The sequence below is a fragment of the Budorcas taxicolor genome, chromosome 19 (assembly GCF_023091745.1).
Source record: "Budorcas taxicolor isolate Tak-1 chromosome 19, Takin1.1, whole genome shotgun sequence".
NCBI classification, from domain to species: Eukaryota; Metazoa; Chordata; class Mammalia; order Artiodactyla; family Bovidae; genus Budorcas; species Budorcas taxicolor.
This window is the reverse complement of record NC_068928.1, coordinates 37,089,178-37,106,385: the sequence shown is the minus strand read 5'-3', so window position 1 is coordinate 37,106,385 and position 17,208 is coordinate 37,089,178. Positions and strand designations below refer to the sequence as shown.

At 44.5% G+C, this 17,208-nt stretch overlaps 1 protein-coding gene across 1 annotated transcript in view; it reads left to right on the top strand.

Annotated features, from left to right (window-relative positions):
- The window catches only part of B4GALNT2 (beta-1,4-N-acetyl-galactosaminyltransferase 2), a 49,286-nt gene extending 46,270 nt beyond the window's left edge, over positions 1-3,016 (top strand). The window contains exons 10-12 of the mRNA XM_052658618.1: positions 148-288; positions 2,049-2,268; positions 2,811-3,016. Coding sequence (XP_052514578.1) covers positions 148-288; positions 2,049-2,268; positions 2,811-3,016 — 567 coding nt within the window. The remainder of the gene's footprint in view (positions 1-147; positions 289-2,048; positions 2,269-2,810) is intronic.
- Positions 3,017-17,208: the final 14,192 nt, after the last annotated feature.

Below are 17,208 nucleotides of genomic sequence, written 5' to 3'. Positions count from 1 at the left end.
TGAGGCATGGACTCCCTTTAACGTAGAGGTTCCCGAGCACTGTTTGGGGTGCAGTGCAGTGTGGCTCTTGGCAACTGAGAAAGCTGCCAAGCGACGCTGATAGGTAGCAGGGCAGGCCACCACCATCTAACCTCACTCTACTCACAGGGTTGGTTTGCTGGTAGGAACCTGGCCATATCTCAGGTCACCACCAAATACGTTCTCTGGGTGGACGATGACTTTCTCTTCAATGACAAGACCAAGATTGAGGTGCTGGTGGATGTCCTAGAGAAGACCGAACTGGATGTGGTAAGGGAGAGCTGCTGGTTCTATCCCCTCTGTGTGACAAGCCAGAGGGGAAGGGAAGGAGAAGGGCAGAGAGGCAAGTGTTCAGGGGAGGCGGGGGTGGGGGGCAGTGCAGGAGGAGATGAGGGGCCGCTGGGGCTGACACCTTCACATGGGAGTCAGATGTGCAAGTTCTGCTTCTGCCTCCATTCTTACTCTTCTTTGAGCAAATTACACCAACCCGCATCCCCAAACGCACCATTGTTCCGTCTTTGAAATGTCGTGTTTATGCATCCCTTCTGACTTCCTCCCTGCAGTGATGGGAGAAGGCAAGCGGGGCTCTGGTTCTGTCGCACACCCTTACAAACATGCAAATGGGACAAAGCTGTGAAAGCACGTGTAGCCTTAATGAGAGTTAGAAAAAATAACAAAAACATCAAAAATCCATTCACATGCAGGAAAGAGAGGAAAAATGTTGACAGTAAATAATACTGCGTTGTATCTTGAAATTTGCAGAGATAACCATACTGTGTAGAGATGATGGATCTGTTAATTAGCTTGAGTGCGGTGATCTTTTCGCAATGTATACATCCATCAAAACATCAAGATGTATAACCTCAAAATATACAATTTTAATATGTCAAAGAAAAAGCTGTTAAAAAGAAAGAAAATGGATAAAAAGTAGCACAGTGACCATGGTTATCTCTTACTCCAAGTGGACAGTCCCCAAAGCATCTGGCTTGACTAAGATGTCTCTAGAGACCCAATCACAGTAGCGTAAATGACATAGAAGGTGCAGTTCCCTAATGAGAGCTGGTGCTGGACTCTCCTTCCGGAGGCATCCTGGACCAGCTCCATTCCCCGTTGTTCATGCAATTTTGTTGTCCACAGCTGTATGGTCCGAAGAAATGGGGAAAGAAGGGAATTGAAAGACAAGCAGTTTTCTTTTAAGAGTGTGACATTTATAAAAGTAGCAAGCATCTGTTCTAAATCACATCCTTTCAGCCAGGACTTAGACACATGGTCAAAACTTGCAAGGGAAGTGGGAAATTTTCACCTTTGGTGGGATAGTAGCTAGATCTTAATTTAGTCCATCAAAACTCAGTCCATTTACTAAGAGGAGGAGAGAAAGAACAGGGGACAGCAGACTGCTGTGTCCTTCTGGGTGATTATGATGTTTCAGGAACAGATATACTTGCTTGTCCTGTTTCGCCCAGGCTCCAACATAGAGATGCACTCATCTCCCATGAGTGCAGGGACAGGCAGCGCAGAGAGGTGAGCCAAGAACAGAGAATGGGAGGAAGGAGCTTGAGACAGACGGCTGGCTGCAGGAAGTCCATATAGGGACGCTTGCATATGCAGGCTGCCTCTCACCTGCACCCAAACACTGCTTCTCATACCAGAAGGGAGTGAGCCATGTGGAAAGAGTGAGCTTGCAGGAGGGTAAGCACAGCAGAGTTGTCTGCCCTTTTGACTTGGGGTAGGCCTAGTATGAAGGGTAGATAGAGAAAGGGTGTTATTCTTGTCATGAGCCTTCCAGGCTCCTCCGTCCATGGGATTTTCCAGGCAATAGTACTGGAGTGGATTGCCATTTCCTTCTCCAGGGGATCTTCCCAATCCAGGGATTGAACCCGGGTCTCCCGCATTGTAGACAGATGCTTTACCATCTGAGCCACCAGGGAAGTCGTTCTTGTCATAACAGGTTCAATTCAGTAAGGCTTCCTGGCAGGGGCTACATGGATATCGTCTGTTCTCTAATGCAGGTTTCTCTGTCCATTGGCTAGGTAGGTGGCAGTGTGCTTGGAAATATGTTCCAGTTTAAGCTGTTCCTGGAGCAGAGTAAGAATGGGGACTGTCTCCATCGGCGGACAGGATCTTTCGGGCCCCTGGACGGCTTCCCCAACTGCGTGGTGACCAGCGGCGTCGTTAACTTCTTCCTGGCCCACACAGAGCGGCTCCAAAGAGTTGGCTTTGACCCCCGCCTGCAGCGAGTGGCTCACTCAGGTGAGGAGGCTGGGAGAGTGAAGAGGGAGCTGGGCTGTGGACTGACCTCAGAAGTCTGCTCTCCCCCGAGGGGGTTGGGAGGAAGGGCCGTGTGCCACGGATCAGGCAGCTTGCCCATTCTCCCCAAATTGGGGAGCCCCCAGTTTCCCCTGCCTCCTTCCACTCTCTCTGCCTTCTTGCCTCCGTCAGGCTGTTCCTACTTTTCTGAGATACCCTTCCCCTTCCTCTCCCCACAGCTCTGGCCCCTACCTGCTGCTGCACCTGCATTTCCAGACTTCCTTTCCTCTGTAACTGCAGCTGGTGAACTTCCTGTCTTAAACTGCCCTCAGTCCTGGAGTCCACAGTTCCGTTTAGTTGGAAGCTAATCTGTGTCTGTCTGTCCTTCCAACTCATTAGCCTGGGCAGGTGGCTCCACGTGGGTGGAACCACCGCAAGGATGTAAACCGTGTCCCTTCCCCCTGACTCTCCTGGACCTGCAATAGGGCCCTAGGTCTGTGGCTTGAAGGTCACATTTCCTTCTCATGCTTCCCCTCTCTTGGCAGAGTTCTTTATTGATGGGCTCGGGAGTCTGCTCGTGGGGTCCTGCTCAGATGTGATTATAGGTCACCAGCCCCATTCTTCAGTGGCGGACCCAGAGCTGGCAGCCCTGGAGAAGACCTACCACAGATACCGGGCCAACACCAATGATAAGGTCCAGTTCAAGCTAGCTCTCCACTACTTCAAGAACCATCTCCAATGTACCACATAAAGATGCTTGGACTTTGGCAGAGTGCTAGGTCTGGCTCAGTTACTGTAGGTCATTAGAAATGGACCAATCACTGATCAGGGCAATGGCGATTGTATTAATAATAATTATTGTTTGGTGTCTTACCATTTGTGAATCACTGTACATGCCTGATGTGAAGAGCTGACCCATTGGAAAAGACCCTAATGCTGGGAAAGATGGAGGGCAGGAGGAGAAGGGGACGACAGAGGATGAGATGGCTGGATGGCATCACCGACTCGATGGACATGAGTTTGGGTGAACTCTGGGAGTTGGTGATGGACAGGGAGGCCTGGCGTGCTGCGGTTCATGGGGTCGCAAAGAGCTGGACACGACTGAGCGACTGAACTGTACATATAACGGTGGTGGTGGTGGTTTAGGCAATAAGTCGTGTCCAACTTTCGTCTCACATCATCTCATGCAAAAGAGCACATGATGGACTGGTATCCTTGATCAAAAGGATCAAGAGGATTGGTATCCTCTGGGTCCTTGAGGATTATTTGGTGGGTGTTACATCACAGATCATCTCTAGCATCAACTATCATCCACAAATTTCGATTTGGTCCTACTTTGTGGACTCAAATAATGTGAATAACCCAGAGTCCTTTCCTTGAGGAAGTGGCAGTCTGGTTCAGTTCATTCCACTAGTAGCACTGGGCAGCCAGGCTTAGAGGATCAGAGCGTGGGGAGAACTCACAAGGGCCCATGCAGATGAGGAGGGCTCTGTGGCGTCAGCTCACCTGGAGTCCAGCACATGGATGGGATGCAGGAAGGTGGAGGGCAGAGATCACTGGGGTAGTCCACTCAGTGCTGGGATAAAGCTTTCCCCGGCATCAGATACCTACCATAAAGACACATTCCAGAATGCCTGGGATTGAACTTGGACCTTGTACTTTGTAAGCGCAGTGGCCAAGCCACTAAATTCCAGGGCCTTAAGATCAGTTGCTTACTACTCAAGACTGCCGTCATCTGCAGAATGGAGCCATCATGATGACGGGGGTTTTCTCTGTCACCTTGGGAGCCAGTGGATTCTCCCACTGCTGCGCTGCCTTTTTGCTTCTACTCTTTCCTACTAAAGACAGCCATGGTAGGTCAAAGTCTCTGAAAAATGTGTGAGATGTTAATTCATGAAAAGTGTTTTGGTAGTCAAATAAATTTAAAAAGTACTGCGTGCTCTGTCTCCCTCTTTGACAGTCACAATTCATATTAGTATATTCAAGGCTCTGAGAAGTCCTGCTGTGAAGAAATTGACTTAACGTCAATTCAGCATTTCTCAGATACAGATACAGACTGGCCATCATTTTTTTGTTCTCCCAAACACGAATATAAAGCACATACCTCATTCCATTGTATATATCATAATGCCTCTGTTGCAAAAGTTTTTTATAACTTTCATTAACGTGCATAACCATTTAGTACAATAGTATATTTATTTTGTGTTTAACATCATAGCTATAAAGGGAGGCAATGTTGGCTTGGTCTATTCAGTACTGTCCTTAGACCCAGGCAAGATGAGCCCCTGCCTGTGCTTCAGAGAACTCTGCATATCACAGACACATGTATTGATTTTAAAAACCAAACAAACTCACAGAAGAGATCAGATTTGTAGTTACCAGAGGCAGGTGGTGGAAGGGAAAACTGGATGAAGGTAGTCAGCAGATATAGATTTCCAGTTATAAAATAAATCAGTACGAGGGCTGTAGTGTACAGCATGATAAATATAAGTAACGCTGCTGCTGCTGCTAAGTCACTTCAGTCGTGTCCGACTCTGTGCGACCCCATAGACAGCAGCCCACCAGGCTCCCCCGTCCCTGGGATTCTCCAGGCAAGAACCCTGGAGTGGGTTTCCATTTCCTTCTACTGTGTGTTATATATGAAAATAGTTAAGAGAGTAAATCCTAAGAGTTCTCATCACAAGAAAAAATATTATTTTTCTATTTCTTTAATTTTGTATCTATATGAGATGATAGATATTCACTAAACTTACGTGATAATCATTTCATGATATATGGGAGTCCAGTCATTATGTTCTACGTTTTAAACTTTAACAGTTGTAGCGGATGTTTTTGTTCAGTCACTCAGTTGTGTCCAACTCCTTGCCACCCCATAAATTGCAGCACACCAGGCTTCCCAGCCCTTTACCATCTCCCAGAGTTTGCACAAATTCATGTCCATTGAGTTGGTGATGCCATCCAATCATCTAGCCCTCTGTTGTCCCCTTCTTCTCCTGCCTACAGTCTTTCCAAGAATCAGGGTCTTTTCCAATGACTTGGCTCTTTGCATCAGGTGGGCAAAGTATTGGAGCTTTGGCTTCAGCATCAGTCCTTCAATGAATTTTCAAGGTCGATTTCCTTTAGGATTGATTGTTTTGGTCTCCTTGCAGTCCAAGGGACTCTCAAGAGTCTTCTCCAGCACTACAATTCAAAAGCATTAATTCTTCGGCACTCAGCCTTCTTTATGGTCCAACTCTCACATCCATACATGACTAGAAGAAAAACCATAGCTTTGACTATGTGGATTTTTGTCAGCAAAGTAATGTCTCTGCTTTTTAATATGCCTGTCTATGTTTGTCATAGCTTTACTTCCAAGGAGCAAGTGTCTAATTTCATGACTGCAGTCACCGTCTGCAGTGATTTTGGAGCCCAAGAAAATAAAGTCTGTCGTTGTTTCCGTTGTTTCCCCTTCTGTTTGCCATGAAGTGATGGGACCAGATGCCATGATCTTAGTTTTTTGAATGTTGAGTTTTAAGCCAGCTTTCTCACTCTCCTCTCACTTTCATCAGGAGGCTCTTTAGTTCCTCTTTACTTTCTGCCGTAAGGGTGGTGTCATCTGCCTATCTGAGGTTATTGATATTTCTCTTGGCAATCTGGATTTCAGCTTATGCTTCATCCAGCCCAGCATTTTGCATGATGTACTCTGCATGTAAGTTAAGTATGCAAGGTGATAATATACAGCCTTCACATACTCCTTTCCCAATTTGGAACCAGTACGTTGTTCCATGTCCAGTTCTAACTGTCCTGCATACAGGTTTCTCAGGAGGCAGGTAAGTTGGTCTGGTATTCCTATCTCTATAAGAATCTTCCACAGTTTGCTGTGATCCACACAGTCAAAGGCTTTAGTGTAGTCAATGAAACAGAAGTAGATATTTTGCTGGAGTTCTATTGCTTTTTCTGTGATTCAACGGATTGTGGTAATTTGATCTCTGGTTCCTTTGCCTTTTCTAAAACCAGCTTGTACATCTGGAAATTCTGGGTTCACAGACTACTGAAGCCTAGCTTGAAGGATTTTGAGCAATACCTTATTAACATGTGAAATGAATGCAATTGTGAGGTAGTTTGCACATTCTTTGACATTGTCCTTCTTTGAGATTGGAATGAAAACTGACCTTTTCCAATCCTGTAGCCACTGCTGAGTTTTCCAAATTTGCTGGCATGTTGAGCGCAGCACTTTAACAGCATCATCTTTTAGGATCTGAGATAGCTCAGGTAGAATTCCATCACCTCCACTAGCTTTGATCATAGCGATGCTTCCTAAGGCCCACTTGACTTAACACTCCAAGATGTCTGGTTCTAGGTGCGTGATCATTCTATCGTAGTTATCCGGGTCATTAAGAGATCTTAATGAACTTGTATAGTTCCTCTGTGTATTCTTGCCACCTCTTTTTATTATCTTCTGGTTCTGTTAGGTCCATATCGTTCTGTCCTTTATTGTGCTCATCTGTGCATGAAATGTTCTCTTGGTATCTCTAATTTTCTTGAAGAGATCTCTAGTCTTTCCCATTCTATTGTTTCCCTCTATTTCTTTACGTTGTTCACCGAGGAAGGCTTTCTTATCTCTCTTTGCTATACCTTGGAACTCTGCATTCAGATGGATATCTTTTTCTCCTTTGTCTTTTATTTCTCTTCTTTTCTCAGCTATTTGTAAGGCCTCCTCAGACAACCATTTTGCCCTTTTGTGTTTCTTTTTCTTGGGGATGGTTTTGATCACCACTTCTGCGTGATGTTATGAACCTCCGTCCTTAGTTCTTCATGCACTCTGTCTATCAGGTCTAATTCCTTGAATCTATTTGTCACTTCCACTGTATAATTGTACAGGATTTGATTTAGGTCATACCTGAATGGCCTAGTGGTTTTCCCTACTTTCCTCAACTATTACAGTGCTGTTGGTCAGTTATATCTCAATAAAGCTGAAGGAAAAGAACAAACACACGTGTTTACTCAGGATCTAGTGCTCAGCACCAGGACAGCATAACCTGTTTCCCTAAATATCTCCTCTGAGACTAGACGCTGTCCAGGCCCCAGAGAAATGCTTCTCTATTCCTCTTGCCCTGTGTTCTCAAAACAAAAGACAGTTGCATCCAAATGCGCTGAAAGTCTGTGGACAGTACTTTGAAATGTAGGTACAATTTGAGCAGCAAAGTGCTTAGGTAAAAGAAAAAGACACATTTTAAAATTTGTCAAATTCTTCCTCTCAAAATAAATAACAATAAAGTCTTGCTCACCACCTAGTGTGTATTTTCTTGCCTTTCAATGCATGGTTACAAAAGTACTAGAAAATTAGTGTGCTGTTCACAACTGCATGTGTGGCTTAAGAACATTTAAAGTGAAGTGAAGTGAAGTTGCTCAGTCGTGTCCGACTCTTTGCAACCCCATGGACTGTAGCCTACCAGGCTCCTCCCTCCATGGGATTCTCCAGGCAAGAGTACTGGAGTGGGTTGCCATTTCCTTCTCCAGGGGATCTTCCCGACCAAGGGATCGAACCCAGGTCTCCTGCATTCCAGGCAGAACGCTTTAACCTCTGAGCCACCAGGGAAGCCCAGAACATTTGAAAATAGTAAGCAATTTTTATTACTCTTCAATTTTTATACATGTGGTTCTAGCTGTATCATGGTTAAGTTTTCAAAACTTAAATCTAAATATAAAAACCACAGCTTTACAATATTTTGGATTTTGCCTTTTAAAGATAAATTTATCAAAGTAAGAGGATAGTGAAAGTCACTCAGTCATGTCTGACTCTTTGCAACGTCATGGACTATACAGTCCATGAAATTCTCCAGGCCAGAATACTGGAGTTATACTTTGCCCTTCTCAAGGAGATCTTCCCAACCCAGGGCTCAAACTCAAGTCTCCCACATTGCAGGCAGATTCTCTACCAGCTGAGCCACAAGGGAAGACAAGAATACTGGAGTGGGTAGCCTATCCCTTCTCCAGCATATCTTCTGGACCCAGGAATTGAGCCAGGGTCTCCTGCACTGCAGGCAGATTCTTTACCAGCTGAGCTATCTGGGAAACATTTACTTTAACAGTTTGCTAGCTTTAGTTATTATAGCTTTTACATATATAAAAATAATTAAAATATACTTAATATTTAAATATTGGGACATATTTAATTTGTCCCAGGCCTGGTTCCCCACCCCCCTGCAAAAAGTCTGTCTTTCTCATGAATTGCTTGCAGCATGCCATGTGGAGTCTTAGTTCCCTGATCAGGGATCAAAACTTTGTCCCCTGCAGTGGAAGCATGGAGTCTTAACCAGCGGACCACCAGGTAGGTCTCTTGCATTCTTGATACAGGGAGATAGAGGTCATGGCAACTGTAGCATCTTTCAGCATCCTCCAGCAGGGACTGTTGTGATGTGCTACAGTTACCATCAGTAGGTTCCAGGAAAATCTTCCCTGTTCCCAAGATCTGGAACCATCTACTCCAGCCAAGACTCCAAGAGGAGTTCTTAAAATGGAGGATGTTTGCTTAAACCATGAGCCAGTTCTCCAAGAAAATTTCTCTAGGAATAGATCAACTTCCCAGAGAGTGTGTGACTCCACATCATGGTCTTACCATATTGGACCAAGAGAAGCTGAACCGCTACCCAAGGCAATTTTCTCTCTTGGAATGTGAATCGGACCTGAAACCATCAGGTGGGTGACTGGACAGCAGAGTGCTCCCATATGCTATATGGACTGGGGAGCAGAAAAGGCTAGTCTGCAGTGAGAAAAAGAATTCAACATAAGCACAAAGAGAAGCTGAAATGAGAGACTTCTGGCAGCCTCTGGTTCTTTCCTGAGGTCTGGCGATGGTCCTGCCCTGGGGTTTTGTGAAACACTATATCCTTATAATTTTCCTTTTTTCTTAACTTGAGTTGGTTCCTGTGACTTACAAGCAAAGTGTCCTAAATAATACAACTATCCTGTGTATCTGTGTGTTTTCAAAACAGGCATAAATAAAATGTTTTCTCTTTGGGTAGTTTGGAAGCAAAAATCAGGTCATAGGGAATAACCCCTGCATGGGCCTCCCTCCAGTCTTAAATTTCAGACACAATTTGATCCAAGAGCAGCCTGGATCAAACCAATAACAAAGGTATCCTTTCAGGACAGTGAAGGGCCTCTGCTACTTCCTGCTAAACTACAAATTCCTGGACTGATGGACATGCTTGCGTGCTAAGTTGCTTCAGTCGTATCTGATGCTTTGTGACCCTGTGGACTGTAGCTCCTCTGTCCATGGGATTCTCCAGTCAAGAATACTAGAGTGTACATTTGAATCAGTTCTAATGAGGTGGATGAAACTGGAGCCTATTATACAGAGTGAAGTAAGCCAGAAAGAAAAACATCAATACGGTATACTAACACATATATATGGAATTTAGAAAGATGGTAACAATAACCCTGTATGCGAGACAGCAAAAGAGACACAGATGCATAGAACAGTCTTTTGGACTCTGTGGGAGAGGGCGAGGGTGGGATGATTTGGGAGAATGGCATTGAAATATGTATAATATCATATATGAAACGAATCGCCAGTCCAGGTTCAATGCATGATACTGGATGCTTGGGGCTGGTGAACTGAGACGACCCAGAGGGATGGTATGGGGAGGGAGGAGGGAGGGGGGTTCAGGATGGGGAACACGTGTATACCTGTGGCGGATTCATGTTGATGTATGGCAAAACCAATACAATATTGTAAAGTAATTAACCTCCAATTAAAATAAATAAATTTATATTAAAAGAAAAAAGAATACTAGAGTGGGTTGCCATAACCTCCTCCAGGGGATCTTCCTGACCCAGGGATTGAACCTGTGTCTGTTAGGTCTCATTCATTGGCAGGTGGGTTCTTTACCACTAACCCACCTGCAAAGCCCGGGGACAAATTTGTGCAAATAATTGTGTGGGCCTCCAGGGGGAGCTCAGGTCCAGTCCATTTCCCAGCACTGGAAAGGAAAATTTCTCTGAGCTTCAGAAAGAGGAATCCTGCTGGCTACTGGGTTAGTGGCCTTTTTCTTGCATACATGAGGTGTGTCCATTTCATGGGACTGGGGTTTGCCTCCTTTTGGATACTCTCCCTGACTCAAGAAGGTATCTCCCCAACTGTTTTTTGATTATCGATTGACCAACAATATATACAAGCCACTATGCTGCTGCTGCTGCTGCTGCTAAGTTGCTTCAGTCGTGTCCGACTCTGTGCGACCCCATAGACGGCAGCCCACCAGGCTCTACCGTCCCTGGGATTCTCCAGGCAAGAACACTGGAGTGGGTTGCCATTTCCTTCTCCAATGCATGAAAGTGAAAAGTGAAAGTGAAGTCGCTCAGTCGTGTCCGACTCTTCGAGACCCCATGGATGGCAGCCCACCAGGCTCCTCTGTCCATGGGATTTTCCAGGCAAGAGTACTGGAGTGGGGTGCCATTGCCTTCTCCGACTTCCACCTTAATGTCCTCTTAAAAAACCTAGAAGTGTTATTCGCCTCTTGTCACAAATGCTAAAGAATAATTCACCTTGAAAACATAACAGAGACAAATGACTTAGAGAGAACACAACTGAATTTAAAATCTTATGCTGCACTAAACTGTATATTTAAAACTGATTAAAAATGGTAAGTTTTATGTTATGTATATCACACCACAATTAAACTCTGCTCTCAATCCTGTTGGTTTTTGTTGGGGAAAAAATAAATCTATCAGATTACATTAAAGGACGAGAAGCCATTAAATTGAATGTTTTTAAATTATGTATGGTTGAAAACTTCTAGTGATTTGTACTAATAGAACAAGCCACTATAAAGGGTATCTATGGGAATGCATTTGTCTGCATGTACCAGAAACTTGACCCAAACTGTCTTAAACTGTCTCATATACAGTTTGAAGCCCAGAGGTGGAGCAGACCACAGGTTTCCTGTCACTGATAGGAATAGGTGTTAGGGATTCCAAGCCCTGGCAGTGGAGGGGGCGCCTTGCTTAGCCCATCTAGCACCACCCAGGACAATCCAGATTCTCCTAAGAGGAGCCACCTTGTCCATTACCTTCCTGTTCCCCATCTGATTGAGCATTGGGCAGGGTGACCTTTCTGAGGCCTCCACAACCATAACTGCCTACTTCCTGCTAGTGCTGTTCACAAGCCCAGGATTGGCCACAGGAGTTAAAACACACTAGCTGTTATCCGTCAGATTTTAAAGGAAACTTGATTGCCAATGAGATCTCACTGGCAATTCCTTTCTTTTATTTCAGTCCAGACATCTTGTCTAGACATAGTCTTGGAGACTAGGAAACCCATTCTGGTAACCACAGGTCTCCACACCTGGCCTTTGCCGTGATGCTGTCATCTAAGTTGCAGTCATCTAATTGACTATGCCAAAGCCTTTGACTGTGTGGATCACAAGAAACTGTGGAAAATTCTGAAAGAGATGGGAATACCAGACCACCTTGCCTGCCTCTTGGGAAATCTGTATGCAGGTCAGGAAGCAACAGTTAGAACTGGACATGGAACAACAGACTGGTTCCAAATAGGAAAAGGAGTATGGCAAGGCTGTATATTGTCACCCTGCTTATTTAACTTCTATGCAGAGTACATCATGAGAAACGCTGGATTGGAAGAAGCACAAGCTGGAATCAAGATTGCCTGGAGAAATATCAATAACCTCGGATATGCAGATGACACCACCCTTATGGCAGAAAGTGAAGAGGAGCTAAGAAGCCTCTTGATGAAAGTGAAAGAGGAGAATGAAAAAGTTGGCTTAAAGCTCAACATTCAGAAAACGAAGACCATGGCATCTGGTCCTATCACTTCATGGGAAATAGATGGGGAAACAGTGTCAGACTTTATTTTTGGGGGCTCCAAAGTCACTGCAGATGGTGATTGCAGCCATGAAATTAAAAGACGCTTACTCCATGAAATGAAAGTTATGACCAACCTGGATAGCATATTCAAAAGCAAAGACATTACTTTGCCAACAAAGGTCTGTCTAGTCAAGGCTATGGTTTTTCCTGTGGTCATGTATGGATGTGAGAGTTGGAGTGTGAAGAAAGCTGAGCGCCAAAGAATGGATGCTTTTGAACTGTGGTGTTGGAGAAGACTCTTGAGAGTCCCTTGGACTGCAAGGAGATCCAACCAGTCCATTCTGAAGGAGATCAGTCCTGGGTGTTCTTTGGAAGGAATGATGCTAAAGCTGAAACTCCAGTACTTTGGCCACCTCATGCGAAGAGTTGGCTCATTGGAAAAGACTCTGATGCTGGGAGGGATTGGGGACAGGAGGAGAAGGGGACGACAGAGGATGAGATGGCTGGATGGCATCACCAACTCGATGGACGTGAGTTTGACTGAACTCCGGGAGTTGTGAACTCCAGGAGGCCTGGCGTGCTGCAATTCATGGGGTCACAAAAAGTCGGGCAGAACTGAGAGACTGAACTGAACTGAACTGAAAGGTACAGAGGGACCGTCTAGAATCTCTTTGCCCCCAGGTTTTTCCTCTTCATGGGTAGAAAATGTTTAAAGCATTGCAGTGTAATAGGCTAGGCTTTTGCTCCAGTTGGTCTGCTGCTAAGTCCTCTGTCTCTGCTGGTGCTTTCTCTTGGGTGGGAGAGTTCAGTTTTTCTAGTCCTGAAGGCTCCACATTATAGGACATCCAGTAAACTTGGATTGCAAGCCACTCTTAGCAAAGCCATAGTACACCTGCTTTAAAACAGGCTGCCTCAGCCTAAAACTCCTCTGTCTCATAGGACCATCATGAAGACGGCATGAAAATCACAAACACATGCCAACATCCTGTTTTTTTCCTACCATTTGCCATTATTGATATCCTACAGTCTCGCTAGGCCCATAGTCTGTGTTCCAGACCCCAGCAACAATTTCAGGATCAGCTTCCAAGGAAGTCACTGCTATCTACCCCAGTTTTTCTGCTCAAACCTACACCTAATGACCTTCACAGTGTTCTTGTCTATATACAGCTCTTTTTCTTAATCCTTTGCTTGGATGCTTCAGCCACCTTTCTGTCCTTCAGCCTCCCTGTTCCAGCTTCAGACAAGTCTGCTATATAAAACCTATATCCCTCAAACCTCTTTAAATTTTACCAAGATATTATCAAAGTTTTCATTATGTAATTGAGTAGTCTGTATAACTGCACAAGCCCCTCTATGCCATGTGCTTGGAAATATCCCTGATCTCTGCATGCAAGAACACAGGTACTAATAAAAAGAATAATTTTGACTTGATTGAAATTAAAACCTTCTGCTAAACAAAAGACACTATTTTTTCCTTGGTTGTGTGGCTTGTGGGATCTTAATTCCTCGATCAGGGATCAAACCCAGGCATTCAGCAGTGAAAAGGTAGAGTCCTAACCACTGGACCACCAGGGAATTCCCAAAAAGACACTATTAAGAATGTAGAAAGACAAGCCATAGACTAGAAGAAAATATCTTCAGTATAAATATTTGACAAAGGATCCAGATACGTTAGGTTCAAACTGGTAACAACCCAACTGTCCGTCAACTGAAAAACGAATGAACAAACTGTGGTCCACTCATAGAATGGAATACTCAGCACTGAAAAACATACTGCTAGTATATAAAATGACATGCATGAATCTTGAAAAAATCTTTAACAACAGTGAAGTGAAGTGGTAATTGCACAGTCGTCTCTGACTCTTTGTGACCCCATGGACTGTAGCCTGCCAGGCTCCTCTGTCCATAGGATTCTCCAGGCAAGAATACTGGAGTGCGCTGCCATTTCCTTCTCCAGAGTCTTCCCAACCCACGGATTGAACCCTGGTCTCCTGCGTTGCAGGCAGATTCTTTACTGTCTGAGCCACCAGGGAAGCCAGACACAAAAGATACTGCAAAACAGTATATGTATGCTATAATAATAGGCACAACTAATTTCTGGCAATAGAAACCAGAGTAGTGATTTCAGTAAAGACTGGAAAAAAGGATCAGAGAACTTTCTGGAGTGGTGGAAATGCCCTATATCTTGATCTAGTCGGCGATCATACAAATGTATACGTTTGTAAACAATAATTGATTTCTTCAGTTAAGGTATGTGCATTATTCTTAATATAAATAATATCTCAATAAAATGATTTTTTAAAAGTGAGATGGAGGGCTTCCCTGGTGGCTCAGTGGTGAAGAATCCACCTGCCAAAGCAGGATACACGTATTCGATCCCTGATCTGGGAAGATCCCACACGCCACAGAGTGACTAAACCCACATACCACAACTATTGCGCTTGTACTCTGGAGCCAGGGAACCACAACTACTGAAGTCCACGTGCCCTAAAGCAACAAAAGCCACCACAAAAAGAAGTCCGCACACCACAACTAGAGCAGCCCCCACTTGCTGCAACTAGAGAAAGCAAACATGCAGCAATGAAGACCCAGGGCAGCCAAAACGAATGAAATAGCTCAGATTTCCTCATCAGAGCCTGGGGAATGCCAGGCTCAGAGCAGGAGGCTGGACAGGACGGGTTGGGATGTGGCTAGTGGAGACTCAGGGCATGTCACCCTGCACAAGTCGACACTGGTGGCTTCCCTGGCATAATCAGGGTTCACAAGGCAAGACAGTGACTTGTGGCAGATCTCACCTATCCTGGGTGGCCAGAGAAAAGAGCCAGGCTCATTCTATCCCAGTTAACTGTGAGCATCCTGGTTACAGGAAATGGACTGAACATAGCCTTGAGTGAATATGAATACTTTCCACCTTGACTACTCAAAGCATTATCGTCCCTACTCCATGGTCTGTTCATTTACAGGCTCATAAGAAATGGGAGAACATCTTTAAAGTTCCTAATCCTGGACTTCACCCCTGTTTTCTTAAACCCTGGCCTCATTGTACTTTCTGGGGTACAGTCTGCCCTCAGTCACAGGTGCCACAGCTGAAGCTATGCTAACCCCACCTCCGACAGAGCCCTGAACTCCCCTAGCTCAGGAGCCACCTTGTGGAGGCTTGAGAGTCCATCCTCAAAGATGACATGAATTATACTGGGGCAGGGAGATTACATGTTGTCTCTGTTATCATACATATATATTTTTTAAGTGTATAATAGATATATTAAATATATCTATATATAGTGTGTATTTATGTGTGATGCTAAAGGGTCTCTGAACACAAAACTCGATCGTCGTTTCTTCCTCCTAAGTTCCCCTGTGCCCTCTAATGGGGTTCAGGGAACATGTCTGTTAAGGCACTAGCCACACTCAAAGATAAGCAAGTCCCAAGGAATTCATAGCCCGACCGAGGAGGAGAGGGAGGGAAGATGGGAGAGACCGAGACACAGAACAAAATTTCTTATGATTCCAATGAGTCGTGACAAAAGTTGTAAGCGAGATGATCCTTTTACATCTCTTGGGGAATGAGGAAGTAAGGTTTTGTTCAAGCTGAGAAAGACGGTGGGGGGAATTGCAAAGGAAGAACTAGGGAGTAGAGCAGGGAGAAGTGGGAATAGGAAGGCAGTCAATCCTTCACACTGGAGAGAGGAACTATGCGTATATTTTCCAAGGATATAATCATCACCCTTTAGTAGTTTCTGCAGTAGCTTTTGAAAAATTACTTGCAATACACTTTAGCCTGTATGAACCCTTTCAAGAAGAAACTAGAAAGGGAAGGCTGAGGTCCAGAGCTGCCCAAGTCATTTGATGTTAAGTCAAGTTGATATTTTTATGTCATTCCAGCCTCAAGAGAGGGATATCCTTATCTCACCATCGAAACTCAACGGGAATTTGGTTATTTCTTCAAAAAGGAAAATCGTTAATGTTTCTTCTAACAATATACAAGAGTTATATACCAAAACAAAGAAAAGAAAAGGCCTTCATAAATTTATTCCCAGGAGATAACTGTCATCAACAGACCTTTTTGGATCTGGACTAAGCAGGTTCTTCACTATATGTAACAGAAAAGGACGCTAGGTACCTTACATAGAAAAGGGGCTTATTAGGAGGATCTTACATAGTTCATAACAGCAGAAGGAAAGAAAACTCAGAAAGATGGGCAAGAATGAAGGGAAACTAGGCAACGAGGAACCTACCAAGATCAGGATCCCAGACCATCTACTAAGGATGCCGCTTCTGCTGCCAGTGGACACGGCATGGCTGCCATCACTGCCTCTGGGACTCGGCGTCACAGCCACCACCAGCAGCCAGCTAAGTTCTAAAATGTTGCTGCTTCTGGATTCTAAGTCCAATTGGCTAGGGTAAGGACACATACTGTCACTCTGGCAGCCAAGAGCCTGGAGAGAGAGTATGTTGCATAGCTCTGCAGTCACCCAGTCCCATACAGTGTTGAATCCCTCAAGAAATCGTAGGGCCCAGGGAGAATACTCACTGTATCTGTATGCATTCAGCTCTTCTGTTTGCGTGGAAGTGAGATTTTATTATACACACTAATTGGTAAGTAGATTTTTGTTTTGGTTTGTTTAGGACAGTGTATCTTTCCATGCCAATACAATAATTTTTCCCCTAAATTCTTGCACAGTATGTATTGTATAGATATTGTCAATATTTATTTAATCAATTTTCACACGATGGACATTTATTTTTTATTCTTTACTATTATAAACCACACAGCTGAGAACATTCTTGACCAACTGGCACTCATCCTAGTAGTCCCTAAGGATAAAGTGCCAAAAGTGAAACTGCTAAGCAACTGGCCTATAAAATTATCTGTCGCCGGATCGACCTTAAGAGACATTATCCATTTACACCTTAACTAAAACTTAGGAGAAAGTCCAAATCGACAGTCTTTCACTGATCTGCTTCTAATTTTGTTAGAAGGAACCATCCACCAAGTAGCAGGAGAGGGAAATGGGAGTGAGACGTTCTCGGCTAATTTCTTGGCGCTCTAGCCACGTGGAACGCCAAGGAATCAGGTGGGGCGCACTTCCTGGCGGCGATTCGCGCTCGGGGCACCAGGGCCTTGAACCGCATTCGCCC